This window comes from Erithacus rubecula (assembly GCF_903797595.1).
Source record: "Erithacus rubecula genome assembly, chromosome: 6".
Classification (NCBI taxonomy): Eukaryota; Metazoa; Chordata; class Aves; order Passeriformes; family Muscicapidae; genus Erithacus; species Erithacus rubecula.
The window spans coordinates 30257757-30275449 of record NC_136688.1 but is presented as its reverse complement, the minus strand read 5'-3'; the positions used below and the strand labels follow the sequence as shown (position 1 = coordinate 30275449).

The 17693-nt window shown below is 33.3% G+C and overlaps 1 protein-coding gene across 1 annotated transcript in view; it reads left to right on the top strand.

Moving 5' to 3' along the window:
* The window catches only part of RYR3 (ryanodine receptor 3), a 184861-nt gene that overhangs the window by 148014 nt on the left and 19154 nt on the right, over positions 1 to 17693 (top strand). The window contains 18 exon segments of the mRNA XM_079307669.1: positions 137 to 268; positions 1071 to 1183; positions 5192 to 5288; positions 6875 to 6984; positions 7765 to 7816; positions 8508 to 8558; positions 8825 to 8924; positions 9117 to 9196; positions 9459 to 9535; positions 11157 to 11230; positions 11474 to 11491; positions 11979 to 12059; positions 12453 to 12541; positions 12928 to 13056; positions 13422 to 13526; positions 14451 to 14532; positions 14845 to 15740; positions 15742 to 16167. Of these exon segments, the coding sequence (XP_079163795.1) occupies positions 137 to 268; positions 1071 to 1183; positions 5192 to 5288; positions 6875 to 6984; positions 7765 to 7816; positions 8508 to 8558; positions 8825 to 8924; positions 9117 to 9196; positions 9459 to 9535; positions 11157 to 11230; positions 11474 to 11491; positions 11979 to 12059; positions 12453 to 12541; positions 12928 to 13056; positions 13422 to 13526; positions 14451 to 14532; positions 14845 to 15740; positions 15742 to 16167 (2712 nt within the window).

Genomic DNA, 17693 nt, shown 5'->3' with positions numbered 1-17693 from the left:
GATGTTAATTTGGTCTGAAAGGGGACAGATATTGGGAGTATTTATAACCTTTATTCTATTATGGGAATAAAAGTGGTGTTGGTCAAATTCAGTGCCTTCATTCAGCAGCTTATAAATGAAATATGTTTGGTTTCAGTCTGATGATCCAGCTGTGAAATGGCAGCTAAATCTGTACAAAGATATTTTAAAGAGTGATGGACCTACTGACCCTGAGAAAAATGTGGAACGTGTGCAGAGGATATCAGCTGCTCTGTATCATCTGGAGCAGGTAAAAAGCCAAATGTCTATACTGTGTTCAATTTTAAAAAACCTGAGATTTTTCCTTGCAGATATTAGTGTTTTGTACATGCATGCAAGAACATATGCACATACAGAAGTGTAAATATACAAAGTTTTCAGAGTAATCTGTTGAAGTGCCTTCATTTACCTGCAGGGAAAACTCAGGATATATTTCCACAAAATTCCACAAGAAGTATAGCACACACATCATCTCCATGCAGTAGCTGAAAACCTTGGGTTTTAGGAAGAAGTGTTAGCTTTGCATTTTTTTTTTAATATACTGGGTTTAACCTGTCTCCTATTTCTGCATCATGGTATGCTGTAGCAACATTTGAGTTGCTTGCCTGTTAATCCAAATGATATAATTTAAATACAGAAAGGTATTTGTACTCTTTCTATATTTGTATTTCTTAACCTGCATAAAGTTATTCCATTCCATTCACAAACGATACACCATAGAAATGCATTCACATGAATAACTGAATATGCATTGTTTGAAATAGAAAAAATAGCAATTTTTGAAATTTACCAAGTAGTCTCACACATAAGGTATTCTAGCATCTTGAGCTTGTCTGAATTAACTTAAAGATTTCTATATAGAAGGTCCCCAGTATTTTTCCTCATTAATACAAAATAAATAAAGTCCCAAACGAACATTTTTTCAGATGATGCAGAGCATTGCTAGCGTTTTCTACTTAACTGACTAGCTAACCACTAGCTGAATAGAAAATTTTGGATGAATTAAAGTTGAAAAGTTTCCCTTGCATATACTAGAAGATGCTTTCCCATAGGTTGAACAACCACTGAGATCAAAAAAAGCTGTTTGGCACAAGCTCCTGTCAAAGCAGCGCAAAAGGGCCGTTGTTGCGTGTTTCCGAATGGCGCCGCTGTACAACCTGCCCAGGTAGGTGCCTGAAAGGTTCATTTCTTCAAAATTTCGTTTGCATTGTTTACTGACTGCAAATGCTGCTTGTGTGTTTACCTTCATGTTAATTTGATTGTTAAGTGTATGCAGTTTTAAGGGATAAGGATCGATTAGTCATCAGCTAATTCCTGGCAATAGCAAAATAGTCATCTCATGACAAACAGCCTGAGTGGAAAAACACCATAAGAATTACATGCTTAATTTTTGTCAGTTATTTTGTCTATATAGTTGCTCAACTTATCTGTGAAACTTGTTAAGATGTTGCTGTTTCTGTTCATTTTTTGCCTCCGATTGGTTGCTCTTTTTATTCTCCTGTGGGTTTTCTTTTTTTTTTTTTTTTTTTTTTTTTTTGCTTCTTTTTTGATTTTTGTATTTTGGGGTTTTTTTCTTTTTTTAATTTTGTACAGCTCTTCCTCTCCTCTTGCATGAACACTTCATGCTCTGTAGCTTGTCTGGGCCAATCTTAAGCTACTACATCAGAATGTTATATGAATTAAAGTGACTATGGAGCAGTGCAGAAAGCACTGCAGAATGATATTTTAATCTTCTGTGTTGCTCTACTTCTTATTCTAGTTGAATGTAGACACCACAAAGTCCAAGAAAAAATGCATCCTGTGCCAGGATCCATCTGCTTTAAGCAGAATATTGAGATAAATGGCACTAGAGTAACTTCCTTTAGTCTTCTCAAAAAAATCTGAGTTTTATTCAGATAGAGGTTAAGCACCTCTTTAATTAGGTTTGCTTCTCACTTTCTGCAACTTTTCACGTTTTATGTTTAATACTGTTATTTAAAGATTTTTAGCAAAGTATTTAAGGAAGAGTTGTGTCGGCTTTTTAATGCCTTTATTAAAGCAAATTTTCACACCTGGTATAAAGGTCTTTAGCTAAAGCTCTGTAGCTGTGACACTAACACACTAGAGGAATATTAGGATTGCCCTGGACAAATAAAAAGCCAGTTTCTACCATGAAAAGCACACAACCTTCCTTTACAAAAATGAGTAGCTCTAGACATTAGCAACTTCTCCAAATTTTCATGCTGCCACCAGACTCTCTTTAAAGATCAGAGAAATGGAGAGGATTAAATACAACATAACAAACCAGCCAGTATCAACCCTTCTATCTTCAACAGCTGTTTGGCAAAGCAAGAGGAAGTGGCATGAAGAAATACCATTTCAGTACAACTTTTTTGTGAGCAAGTTTTTTTTTTTTAAATCATATTCTGCCTTTTAAAATTCTTGAAGTGTTTAGAATAAATGCATGACCACCCAAATGTTAAAAGGGCTCATCCTTTTTTTGCCTTACAAAGCAACCATTTTTATTTTTTATAATTGAGGTTGATGGACCACTTGCCAAGAGGCAAAGTGGGTTATGAATCTTTAAAGTCTTGATTTTTTTTTTCAATAAGATATGGAATAATATGGTATTGAAATGGAACATTTACATTATCTGTTATTTTTTTTAAATCTTTTTTGTGTTAAAAACATTTCTTGAATTTCTTCTTCTCAAACTTTATGGTAGATTTTGTGGAGCAGTTTGCTCCTAATTAAATATGAATATTTAAGGCAAATCTATCCATCTATTTTATTTTGTAGTTGCTAAAAATGAACTCTCATCAAACTATTTTTGGCAACTAATTGTGCTCTCTGCACTTCAAAACAAACAAGAGTGAAAACACAGTTTGAATTTACAACCCTAAAGTGTTGGAACAGTTTGGGTTGGAATGGACCTTTGAAGGTCATGTATTGAAGGTCAGAGTATTCCAACTCTGCTGCCATGAAAAAACTTCCAGATATATTTCTCAATTGAGAGGTGCAAGCCAAAGTTTTGAAGTTCACTAGCTTATAGACACTTTTTTCCCCTAGATAAATTATAGGATTCTGACAAGAAAATAAGACTATCACACTATTATAACAATCTCCATCATCTAAATTGACAGTGTTGCTCAGACATGTCTGAACCCTAGGGAGATTATTTCAAGTGGGGTATGATTAATTCTTGGAGCTATTTAAATCTCTTTGATCCAGAGTTTAAAATGCAGCTCTCTATCTTGTCTATTTCCTCATTTTAGTTGCAGCTTTGTATTGGGAGTGTTAGTTCTAACTTTGATGCTAGAATCAATTAATTTAAAGGGCAGTAAACAAATACTATAGTAGTAACCTTTCATTTATTCTAGAAAAGACAAATCTTCAGTAAATAATAAAGTTATTATTTTGAAAAATTTCCAGATATTTACATGGCTTTCAGTATATTTCCACTTTAGTCTCAGAGCTTAAGGTAATCTTTTTCAAAACTCACTCTAATGTCTATCAGTTTTTAGGAATTTCAGTAAGATATTTCAGAAAGATATTTCAGAAATGGACACGCCTATTTATATTAGGGTGTTTGTTGAATCACAGAAAAATTACTTAACTTCTACCACAAATATTCCAAGAACTCCCTCTGATGGAAAGTGCCTATAGACACAAAACAAATAGCTGTATTTTTTAAAAAATTGGTTTTTTTCAAATAATTGAACATTATTTAAATTAGGAAGTACTAATTCTTCGTGTTCTGTGTTTGTTGAATGTACATGGCTTTGAAAAAGTGTCTTATGTGATAAGTGTTTTCTCTAAGATGTGTCTATTTATGTTTAATGTTTTATGAAAATTAATTTTTAAAAAAATTTGTCTTATTGTCTTTCATCTGTATATGCACATAGATACAGCAAAATGGTACATGGCAATTTTTCAAACACGGTTTACAATTACATTCTTTCTGACTACTTTATTGAATTTAACTTGTGCCTTTCTTCAATGAAAACCTATATGCTTTTCTTCAGACACAAAATTAGCAATTTCTTCCTGAGCACCTTTCAACGTGTTTGGCTGGAAAAAGTACATGAAAAAACTCAGTATGACAGGCTTATACTCAAGTTAACGGTAATGTAACTTGTGGAGAGCCTCTTGCTTATGCGCCCACTTCTTCCTTCCCAGCCATGATTTGATATTATCATAAAAACATGAATTTGTACAATTTTCAGAGGGGATTCTGATTGGTCAGTTTTTTGAAATTTGATAATAAAACAGCACCAGTGTCAGCAAGTGAGCCTAAAGTGTTGACTAAATAGCTATTATATTATGAAATACTGATTAGTGTATTTAAAAGGTATTTAATGGGGAATATGCAGTCCATTTTTATAGCTTTTTTTTTGGTGGCAACAGATAAAAATAAATTAAAAAGCTGCATGGAACAGCCTTTCTAACCTCATCTAGTGCAGCTCAGAAAAAAAAATTCCCTCAAAATAATGTAAGGATAAAATTATTTTGCCATTATTATATGTAGTCTTATTGCCATGAGTTGTGCTTTCTGTGGAAAATTGAATTAATGAATAGTGTACAGTAGCAATATGACTTAGAGTTTTCTAAAATTGGTCATTTTATAGAGCAGGTTTTGTATATTTCTAATGCAACTTCTTTGAGGACATGCTAATACTGCCCTGATTTGAAACTGGAAGACAAGAAGATGAGGTTAGGCTTCTTTCTGTAGAAGAAGGAAATAATTGTCTGTAGATGTTGTACAGGAAAGCACTAGATAATTATTTTGATATTGATGGCCAGTGTCTGCTGTCTTGATGTCTAAAATCTAGTAATTTAGATTTACACTTGTAGATGTAAACCTCACTCACTCATTCTCAGTCTGTTTAAATGTGTGTTTTTCTCATGCTTGCAATAAGGTATCAGTCCTGCAGTTTCATGTATAATGTATTTTAGGCCTCTCTTAGTCTTCAAAATAAAAAGTAATGTATACATATGTGTGTAAAAACAGTAAGAGTGTTCAAAAGTACCTGCAGATGTGTCACTGAATGTTAGTACTATTTTGCATTTTGTTTCACTGACCAATCAGAGGATCAGAATTGTACAAATATGTATCCTTACTAACCATTAACCATCTGAGCTGTTATACTCTGTTCCGTTACCCCTCTTGATCTCACTTTCACAACCCCCCCAGGCACCGTTCTATTAACCTCTTCCTCAATGGCTATCAGAACTTTTGGATAGAAACAGAGGAATATTCATTTGAGGAGAAACTAGTTCAGGATTTGGCTGTAAGTACTGACATAATTGGGCATATATTTCAATGCCTACTTCAGTGTGTATTCTATGTATCTATTATAAACTATATTTAGTTTTTGTGTACTGTTTGCATAAACTTATAAAATATTAATCCTTATGCTTCAGACCATAAGGTCATTTTCTGCTGTGGTCAAAAAGACATTTGTCCTGTGATGCGCACTGAAGTGCATTAAGGTGATCTATGCCTTCAGATGAGCTATGTGATACTCATTCTTGGGAACAGAAATTGATCAGATTAACAGTCAGACTGTTTTTGTCATTATGGGGATTCCTATGTTTGTATATGCTATTTACCTGGGTTTTTTTAAAGCTTGACACTATTGATCCTTTTTTCTTTTAATTTTTATGCATAATTAATTTTAACATTTTCAGCTTTGATACAAATTAATTTTGCTGTTTTTCCTTTTTGATGCATCGTAAGGAAAAGTAAATATATGCAGCCATATTCAGCAATCATGTAGTTTACCTATGTATTTGATAAAACTAATTGGTAAACTTCAAGATTTTTGTAGTGCCATTTATTTAGAATGCCTACTGCTCTTCCCTCAATGTAGTTAGCTTGTCAAAAATTACTCCAAGGAGCTTATCTCCACAGTCTCTAAACACCATGAAAGTTAATATACAGCTTCATGGATCACATGCAGATGCATCAGGAAGTGCTTCAGTGTTAACAAAACCAGTCACATTATGCTTTTTAAAGATCCATTATACCTGGTATTGTAGAGACATAGAATGGTTTGGGTTGGAAGGGACCACAGAAATCATCTAGTTCCAGCCCCCATGCCATGGATGCTTTGGACAATTACATGATCAGTCTCTTTTGCTTCTTGCTAAAGGAAAGAATGGGGCCATTAATCAAAGCAGTGCCTGCAATTCTTTCAGATTTCCTAGAGAAGTACATTGAACTTCTGTAATTACAATTATTATTGCAATTACAATAAATCTGCAATAAGTAGAAACAATACAAAGGTGCGATAACACAAGTAAGGTAAGCATAATAATCCAATCTTTGGCCAGTTCTGACTTTGTTATATTTTTAACTGCCAAAAAATGTTTGAAGTTCACAATAAGAAGCATTAATTGAACCAAGGTTACTTAGAAATAGTATTGGAAAATGTAGCTAGCACTAGTCTGAATAGAATGGATCTGATGTTGTTATTAAAAATTATTTCTGCATTCTCACACGAAATAATTGAGCTAGAACTTCCTTTCAATTCAGGTCAACTGAAGATGCATGATTTCTCTTGAATAAGGCTTCCCCAAGATTTTCCCAGTCTCATTCTCAGTACTTTTCAAATGAGAAACTTCTAAATTTACCAAAAAAAAAAAAAAAAAAAAAAAAAAAAAAAAAAAAAGAGAATAAAAATCATATACTCTTATCTCTTCTGAGTCATAGAGGCAATGTTTCAGATTATGCTGTAAACTCTTATTCAGGAGTAATACAGGCAGTTAATACAAATTGGATAGACAAAATTACTGAAATCCTTTCCTAAGCTTAGTAACTGAATTTTTTTCTTGCTTGTGAAGCTTAACTTTTATATTCTAAATCTTGAGACAGACATCTCCAAAGAAAGATGAAGAAGAAGAAGAAGAGACTGAGAAAAACCATCCTGATCCACTTCATCAGATTATCCTCTATTTTAGTCGCAGTGCTCTTACAGACAGAAGGTAAAAGAGCTGAGTGGAAAAGCCCATTGAGTAAAAGCACACAGCAACTGAATTTTGAGTTACATTACCAAAGTGATTTAATACAAGTGTGGTTTATTATTGTACATGGTGAATCCCTTTTCCCCTTTCAGTTTCATTATAGTTTTCATGCATTTAAACTCAGTATAACCTTTACATTGAGATAAACATTGACTATTTCTCACACTTTAAAAGCATGAGCTTGATTTCTCATAGAAACACAAATTCAACAAGAATTGCAGGTTTAATCAGAGCACCTTGCCCTGGTCTCTTCTGGTAATAGATGTGTGTTCTTGGTTTTGATATTTAGTACATTTCACTCATTAAGTCAGAAAAGGTTTTGTTTATGTTTATGAATCTCATTGTCAGTTTCTGTTTTGACTTTAGATTGTTGATTAGAATTATTAGAATTAGATTTTTATGAGCACTCTAGTTTTAGGTACTTTTTCTATATGATTAATAAAGTCTCGCCATCTGACAGTTATAATTGCTCTAGTTTATATCTCCAAATTACTTTTCTGCACCTTCAGCAGCCAGTGATGACTCAACATGACTAAACTGAGTGCACAAATATACCTTTCAATTGTTTGAGTAATAACTAAGAGACTTGGATTTAGATGTCATTCATGACACAATTTATAAGTTTAATAGCTTTTCAAATAAACTACTTTAATAGAATACCCTTCAATAAAAAAGTAAGCATATGACATATTTATATTACTATATCATAAAATAATTTAAAATATTTTTTACTCTTCACAGCAATCTAGAACATGATCCTCTATATATTGCCTATTCTGCCATGATGGCAAAAGTAAGTATATTATTTCAAGCTTCATCCCTCACTGCATTTAGGTGCTTCCCATTAATTTTAGTTGCTTCTTAAAACTTTTCTTTCTGTTTCTTACATGGACTGCTTGATACTAGTAACTTCTGTATTTTTAATGAAGCAAGTGCTATTAAAAGTTTTTATATACATGTATAATGAGAAATTTCCTATGTTAAAAAATACTATAAAGTTCCAACAGGTGCAATCCTGTTCCTTTCACTTGGCACTTTTTTATTTTTATATGATTAACCCATGAACAATTTAAACCCATTAGTTATTTTTATTCTTTAGGTAATTATTTTTTAATTAATTCTTGAAGTTTATCAAGGTCTGTTTTTGCAATATATTGATTACAGCTAACTCATTATGAGAGTTTGGCTGTGAAGAGAAATATCATGGACATAGAGATAAGCACAAGATTACATAGACTGCAATTACAGGATGTGTATGTAGTTGGATGAATACCCTGAAATACTCATACATTAGGGAATATCAGCTTCTTAGTGTGCATGAACACAAATATTTACAATTACAGGGTTTTTAAATCTTCTTAATACATTTAGTAATTGCTTGAAAAAAATATATTTGATCATTTTTGTAGAAGTACTACAGCAAAAGCAGGCATTATATTGCTTAATAAGCAAGATTTTGTGATTTCTGTTTTTAACATGAAAAGAGTTGTCAGGAAGAAGAAGAGGGAGATGAAGAAAAAGAAAAGACATTTGAGGTGAGAGTTTAAATAACATTTCTTTCTCATTATCTAATGCTGAAGTATTTTAAATATGTCCACTAGAATAAATGCAAAAATAGCATAACACTTTGTATGTTGAACATAGTGAGGTGGCTTACTAGGCTATTCATATGAAAGAAAGATGGGGGGTTTTGAAGCTTTGGAGGCAGATGGTCTTCAACAACTCCAGATTTCTCATCTTCCTATTTTTCCTGGATCCATTCCAATCTGTAGTCTGTTCTCATTTTTGCTCCCAAACCCAGGAGAAAGAAATGGAAAAGCAGAGAACCCTCTACCAGCAAGCTCGCTTACACGATCGTGGAGCTGCTGAGATGGTCCTTCAGATGATCAGTGCAAGCAAAGGTAATGCTCTGTGATAGCTCTGAGCATACACAGGTGTGTTAGGTCATTATACCTAACATGTAATGTCATATGCAGCTTCTATATGACAGTTCATGAGGCAAATTAAATGTCAGTAACAGCTGCACTAGAATGCACTTCTGATTGAAGGGTTCAGAACTGCAAGTTTTAAGGAGTGTGTCCTTGTTTTGACAGGTCATACAGGACCTATGGTTGTTGAAACATTGAAACTTGGCATTGCTATTCTAAATGGTGGAAACACCACAGTTCAACAGGTAATGCTTTTCTAGCTACTATGAGTCTTGCTTGTATAAATGAGGGAAGTAATTTTGAGAATTTTAATCTCCTGTTGTCCCACTGGTTGCCATTTCAAGGAATTAATTCAGGAAGTTTTGAATTAATATAATTTCAGTATTGCTAATTGTAAGGGTACTTATTACTTTTACTATTTTGTTTTTGCTTATAAATACTAATTAATAATTAATTGCTAATTATTATTTGTTGTATTTTTTCCCTTCAAAAATATACAACGTTTAGAAAATGCTAGACTACCTGAAGGAGAAAAAGGATGATGGATTTTTTCAAAGCCTCTCTGGTTTGATGCAGTCCTGCAGGTAAAACCATAAATTGCATTATTACAGTTTGGTTTTATTCATGTTGGCATATTGGTCAGTGCTGGTGGATGTGTTAGATTTAAATTACAGGAGTCACAGATTATAGAACTCCTGTGGGGAAGTTTTGTGAAACACAGGAATAGCCTGTGTTAGTCTTTTATTCTTCCAAAGGAGAAAATAAAGCAAAAGGCTGCACATGCCTTTGAAGACTTAGTTTGAAGAGGCAGAAAAGTAAAATATAATGGCTCCTTCACTGGTCCCTCAAGGTTTTTGGCTGGTAGGTTCCAAGGATGAAGAAAAGCCACCAATAAGGGAGAAACAGCCAGTGGAGCTTTATTAAGCTTTCAGTTTCTGCACATTTTTGGCAAGTTGCATAAACTCTGTCTCTTCTGAGTCCTCTGCATATGTATCAGGTTTGTTACAGTTGGTATGTGACCAGTGAGGCTGTAGTAGTCCATTCCCTTGAAAACACCGTTCAAATTAGTTAAGGTAAAGGACTCCCATACAGAAGATGGAAAATTGCTGGTGTTTTTGATTGCTCTCATAGTAGACAACCTTCTCTCTCAGCCTTTTAAAGAACCAGAAGTGTTCTGAAGGAGTAGACTGGGAATTAGGAGTGAAGCAGCTGTACGGATAGAGAATAAAATGTGGAAGGAATGGTGATCTGCATTGCAGAAATTATTGCTGAACAGTTGCAGCCTAATTAAATAATATCTGCCTTGTAATTTTTTAATTTATGTAGAACACTTTAGCAGGGATTTGCTCAAACAGACCCTGCTGTGATACCATTACCAACTGTGTATATGTATTATTCAGGACCTCATTAGAAGAGGTATTGATAAAATCACTTGAACATGACGAGAGAATGAAAATGATGCTTTAAGAAATTCTTTTGGTTTTAATGATGTCACTAGATTGAATATGTGATTTTATTGCTATTCACTGAACTAAAATTAGATAATGATAGAATTATATTGGATGGTTTGAACAAAAGTATTCTGACTGGGTGGTGAGAAGAATCATGATTTGCTATTCCACATGCTAGCTATGCCAAGTTAACAGAATAAAATTCAGATATCAGTGTCTTTTGACCTTGGAAAATCTAGAACCTCTGATTACATTTCTGTCTTGTGCATATAAAATCAGAAATTCCATACATCTTCTGAATAATACAGCCATGGATAATATATACAGAAACATATAATAAAAGTAATAGCAACAACTTAGTTGAAAACAGTGTAAGAGACAACAATGGTAGTAGTGTCCTTTTGGTGGTAGCTTTCAATCAACATAAAGAGCAATATTTAAGGGTCCTGTTCCACTCCTCATTTGTACCTGAAACTGTGAATGACATTATCAGAAGTGAAGTTAGGTAAATGGTGAGACCTGACCTGAGACTCATTTCTTATCAGAATTGGACACTGCACCCTTATATCCAAGGCTCATTTATTTAATACAATCATTAAATAAAATATGAGGCAATGCATGTAGTAGTAGGTCAAGAGTCATTACTGAAGGCCTCTAGAAATTTTGTAGAAGAAAATAATTTCCCATTGGTTACTATAGTTCTTTTTCCTATTTGTACTGTTTTGTTTTGTTTTGTTTTTTCTTTAAACATAAGTGTTCTGGACTTGAATGCATTTGAGAGACAGAATAAAGCAGAAGGCCTGGGAATGGTTACTGAAGAAGGAACTCGTAAGTAGAGTGAAATTGACTCCAGTAGTGCTTCAAACATTATTTGTGCTTCCTTCTATAACTAGAACTGTCATTTACTGTGGCTTGAGGTTTCTGTTGTTAAACTTATTATAAGTAATTCCAGGCTCTGGGTTCTGAATATGCTTTTTTTTTTACAATATCTTTAGCAATAATTTTTAAGAAAAATATTGTAACTTCCAATATTCTTATCTTGTATTCTTGTTATTTTTCTTTGATCCACAGTCATCGTTCGTGAGCGTGGTATGTTTGGGTTTACAGTTTTCGATACTATTGTTGCAAAAGTGTGTTGCAAATACAGAGAGAAATCTCTCATTGCATTTTCTCAGATATCTTTAGGTTTAGCTTTATGGTCTGCAGCAGGTTGTGTGTTTAGCTTGAACAAAGAGTTTGATGCTTATTTAAAAAGTGTCACTCATATTTAAGGCATGATTTTAGTTACGACTAACAATTTACTTATTAGATATATATCCTGTTGCCTTTTTTTTTCAAATTAGTGTTGTTTTTTTAACCATGGATGCATTGGAGTGCTAAATACTTTGGCTCTGCTTCTTCTGTCTCAGTTTTTCTTTTCATTATTATCAGTCTGTTTCTTTTAAATTGCTTTAACGCTTTTAAATACTGGTTCTTTTTTTAAAATTCCAGTTTAAAAGGTTACTGTAAGATTATGTGTTCTGTATAATAAATCATAACAATTGTCACATAATCATTGTATTTATATATTTTGAAGGTGAAAAAGTCTTGCAACATGATGAATTTACTCGAGATCTATTTAGATTTTTGCAACTTCTCTGTGAAGGGCATAACAATGGTAAGAGAACTGAACTAATTTTTTAGAAAATGTGTGGTGAGTCTTTCCCTAAACAGAGTGCAATAGGACCAACTCTGATGTTTTCCTTTAATGCATTAAGTTTTCTGAGGGGAAATTGGCATGACAATTTGAACTGCAGAGTTCAATTTGGTTTTTTTAAGTCTTAATTTAGTTTTGGTGTTTAGCATATTACTAGTAAAGCCTGTTCTAAGTCATCTGGATAACAATTCTTCAGTTATAATTACACTGAGATCTAAAGCTCAGTTTCTACCACATAAGCATCTGTATCCAACAAGATACTGAAAAAGAGGGCATTCCCCATGAAAATGGGAAAATAATGTTATAGTTTTTTCCTTTATATACTAACCAAGCACAAATCACTTCTTATTTCAGATTTTCAAAATTACTTACGTACTCAGATGGGCAACACCACAACAGTGAATATTATCATTAGTACTGTTGACTATCTCTTGCGCCTTCAGGTGAGGAAAAAACAGATGAAAATGGAGTATAACATATTTGCCTTTCCTTCACTTCTGAAGATCCACATTTTATTGAAATTAAAAGTGAAAATTCCCTCTAAAAAAAGAATTAAAATGAAGAATATTTATTTATGTATTTTATATCTTTTTTTCTTTGGAGAACAGATGATGTTCCAGAACTCTGTGTTAAATCAGATGTTTGACAATGGATTTCACTGTTCACTTCTGAAGACAGTGCAAAATATTATTTTAATGAGAAACAGATTGACATAGATATACTAAATGTCATCTGAATTACTGTTTTAAGTTTTGGTGATACAAATGCAGGCAGTAAATACTGTATAGAGAATTCAAAACTAGAAAATGTAACTTTGTTTTTTTCTTAGGAATCCATCAGTGATTTTTATTGGTACTATTCAGGAAAGGATGTCATTGATGAATCAGGACAACGTAACTTTTCTAAAGCTTTGGCTGTCACCAAACAAATATTCAATTCTCTTACAGAATATATCCAGGTAAACAGAACGTGTCTCTCAAGGTACTAACAGAGAAGTTCCATGCTCACACAGCATGATCAGCTCACACAGCATGATCGTGTTCTTTTGTAAATTTGTAAAGGCGTTGCACTTATTTTTTTTAAAATTATGATAAAGTTACATGGAATCATTGGACCAGTGTAGAGTGAAAAATAAAACATGCAAACAGCTATGAATTTGATAGATTACAATTTGGTATTTATGGACTACATAAAAGGACTTTTCCAGAGGTCTTGGAAAACCTTCTCATGTAGCTTCATGGCTTCCTGATACTTCTTTTTTATTTATTTGTTTTGGTTTATTTTACAAAAATTTTAAAAAGTGTTTTTCTTAATTTTTTTTAGGGCCCTTGCATAGGTAATCAACAGAGTCTGGCTCATAGTAGGCTGTGGGATGCAGTTGTTGGCTTTCTTCACGTGTTTGCCAATATGCAAATGAAACTTTCACAGGTATTTTCAACATTAATTGTCATCGTGCACTCACCTTCACTAAAACCAGACTTGTGACATTTACAGCTCAATTACACCTTTCTGATAATGAATGTGGCAGTTTGGTCCCTTCTCCCTGTTGCCAAAACCAGAATATCTGCCAGAGCAGAGGCACCATTAAAAGCTGAGCAGAATCCAAAAACAGAGGGAATGTGACATCTGGTCAACTTATCCATTAATTAATCAGAGTCATTGAGCATGGGGGCACAGGCAGTGTTCATTTTACTGTACAGAGCACAGTGATGTCCCACTCCAGTGTCAGGGTTCTGTGTTCTTCTGTGATTTCTCCTTAATGTATCCATACACTCAAGCTCTGCACTGAATGCAGCAGTGCAGAAAGTAAATTCCTTTTTTATTCAGTGTCTCGACTACCCTCTGACTTACTAGATTTCTTCCCACCCTATAGAAGTATATTAGAATTTTGAGAATAGTATTTAGGGCCTTAATGTCAAACACAAATCTACATTAGACTTAATTATGTTCTGTAATTAAGCTAAACAGTTCTAGTCCTCTTTGAGTGGTAATGCATTATGTCATTAAATATTGCCAGTGAAGTGGAAAAGGATGGATTCTTTCTGAGAAAGATACTTTCAGATCTGTGTAGCACCCATTGTTTTTTGTTTCTGCTGTCCCTTACCTGCACTTTGCTACTCCTTAATGCTTTATTAAAGCTTAATTTTATGGTGTTAATACCTCTGCTGCAGTAAGTTACGTGTTGCATTAGACTTCTGATAGCAATCATAGTAAAATGACAATGAAATATTGCTGAATAATGTGAGTGAAATTTAGCTGATAATTTTAAATACCATTCTTCTCTAAACTTACTTAGTTTTCCATATAAATACAAATTAAAACAATCTTACAGTCCTTTTTTATTTTTCGTAGGACTCTGCTCAGATTGAATTGCTTAAGGAGCTGCTAGATCTGCTAAAGGATATGGTAGTGATGCTCTTGTCACTGCTTGAAGGTTGGACCTGTTTTTCTTTATGATCAAATATGATCATAATCCTAGTGTAAAGCACAATTATTATGTTCATCTTTTTAAACAGCTTTTTAACTGCTTTTGTGCAATCATTGGGAAAAATACATTCTTCATATTTATTAATAATTATTCTGAAATATATGTAGTGATGAAATACAAGGCTGCTAGAGAAAAGCATGTTGGAAGAAAAAATACTAATATTTAAGACCATTTTTGTTCTGTTTTCAGCACAAATATGAAATGTCATTATTTAAAATGTACCTGTCAAATAACTTCCTGTTATAACACACTACTTAGGTAACGTTGTAAATGGAACGATTGGAAAACAAATGGTGGACACGCTTGTAGAATCATCTAGCAATGTAGAAATGATTTTGAAGTTCTTTGACATGTTCCTGAAGTTAAAAGATCTGACTAATTCAGATGCTTTTAAAGAGTATGATCCAGATGGTAAAGGAATCATTTCCAAGAAGGAATTTCAGAAATCAATGGAGGCTCAAAAGCAATACATACAGTCAGAGATTGAGTTCCTGCTGTCCTGTACAGAAGCTGATGAAAATGACATGTTTAATTATGTTGACTTTGTGGAAAGATTCCACGAACCAGCCAAAGACATTGGATTTAATGTAGTAGTATTGCTCACAAACCTTTCAGAGCACATGCCTAATGATCCACGCCTTCAGAGCTTACTTGAGCCTGCAGAAAGTGTTCTTAATTACTTTGAACCATACCTTGGCCGAATTGAAATAATGGGTGGGGCCAAGAAAATAGAAAGAGTTTACTTTGAAATCAGTGAATCAAGCAGAATGCAGTGGGAGAAGCCACAGGTGAAGGAATCTAAAAGACAGTTCATATTTGATGTTGTCAATGAAGGTGGAGAGCAGGAAAAAATGGAACTCTTTGTGAATTTCTGTGAGGATACAATTTTTGAAATGCAGTTAGCATCCCAGATCTCTGAAACAGATTCATCTGAGAGGCCCGAGGAGGAGGAAGAGGCAGAGCCTGCTTATGTAGTGGATATTGGAAATGATGAAGAAGAAGAAAAGTCCCTGGAACCTGCTTCAGCTTTTGCAGTGGCCTGTGTTGCAGTGAAGAAAAATGTTGCCAACTTTTTAAAAATGGTCACTGTGAAGAACCTAAGGAAACAATACAGGAAAGTTAAAAAGATGACAGTAAAAGAAATGGTGAAGGTGTTTTTTCTCCTTTTTCTGGATCCTATTTGTAGGGACATTCCAAATGTTCTTTTCTATAGTGTGGGGGATATTCCAGATTCTTTGGAGCACTGTATTTGGGGGTGGCCTGGTTGAAGGAGCCAAAAACATAAAAGTTACAAAAATACTAGGGGACATGCCTGATCCAACACAGTTTGGAATCCATGACGATGTTATGGAAGCAGAAAAAGCTGAAGGTGCTGAGCATGGCATAAGAGCAGAACTTGGGGAGTTTGTGAAGAGTGAAAAGGGAGAAGCTGACATAATTGCAGACATTTTTGGCATTCCTACAAAGAAAGAAGGATCAAAACATGGTCATGATGCTGGACTTGGAGATATTGCAGAAATCCTTGGTACTGAGATCCAGACACCTTTGGAAAACACAGTTCATAAGAAAAAAAGATTACAGGTAAATTAAAGAGATTTTATATTTCTTTTAAGATAATATTTATAATTATAGTAAACTACTGAATGTTAATAACAGGTTTTATATTTAAGTAATTAATATATATTATCAGTAAGAACATACTTTGTAACTTCTACTCATTTAAAAACTAACAGGAAATTTTGTCATAGAAAAAATCATCCCAGTGTTTAGGATTCAGGGCAGCAAATTGTTACTATTCATTTGGACTTTACTCAAAACATAAACTGCTAGCAAATTTCTAGTTAAAGTTTTTTGCTTTAAATGATTTATGGTCTTGTTTATTCTGCATACCCCATATTTTCACAGTATAATTCAAGTACTTTTACAACTTATTATCTCCAAAATAATGCCTTATCGTTAATATCTTTCTTCTATATCCTTTACATGCAATATAATATCCTTTTTTCCTATTATTTGAAATATGTTTGCCTGAATTTATTGTTAGTTTGATGTTTATAATGTAATTATTCTTTAATTTTGTTCTGGTTTATAAACAATACATTTTGTTCCACTCAGCTGGACTAAAGAGAATATTTCTCTGTGTAAAAGTGGATGGAACGAAATGTCAAAACCCAGATTTATTTATGATATTTGGAAGGCATTATATTTCACTTTACACCTCAGGTCTGTTTCTACTTGTTATTCAAAAATATCTTTTCCCACATCATTAACCCACCTCTTTATGATATGCTTTTCAGATATTTTCAAGATTAATCTAAACTGTACAACTTCTTAGTGCATTATTTTCTCTTAATTTGTATGTTTTTCTCCAGGTTTTGGTTCTTGCCTGAATTGAACTAAATTTTTTGCATTTGTATTTTCTTGTTTGTTTATTAAATCATTTTTATGTGAGGACTTAAAAATTACAGTCTCTCAAAATCTTTTGTCATTTAACATAAATATAATGTGGTTCATATTTAAAAATAACTATTTTAATGAAAGAATCTTGGCAGGTAAAAGTAAACACTGTAACATTTTCTGCAATAGTTGAAGTGAATATTTTAATTCAGATCTGAATAAACACTTTAGAATATTTTTTGCTTTACTTTGATTTACACATTTCTCACAGATGTGTTTGATACTATTGATGAAAATGCTCTTTAATTTTTGCAGATAGTTTGAGTCATTAATGTGAAGTCAGTTATGCAATTTATCCAGCTTTTTCCTCTAAACATGTTATCTAGTGAAACTTACCACGCAATGTTTGCACTAATTCTAGTGCAATTACAAGAATTGCTATTCATTTCACATTGTGTATATAACTGCCTCACATAATCCAGTTGGAGGAGTGGATATAAAGAATAAGTGGAGCTCAAAGCAGAAACAGTGCAAGAATCAAAAATTCCCTTCAGGGAGTCACTGCATCTTTCTCAGGCATCTGCAATGATAAAATTCACAGACATGGAAAGAAATAGAAAATCAGGTCGATGTACTGGAAAAGTGTAGTGATCAGGTCAGTGTGACATTTACCATGTAGCCAGAGAAACTGCAAAATAATCAATGGAATT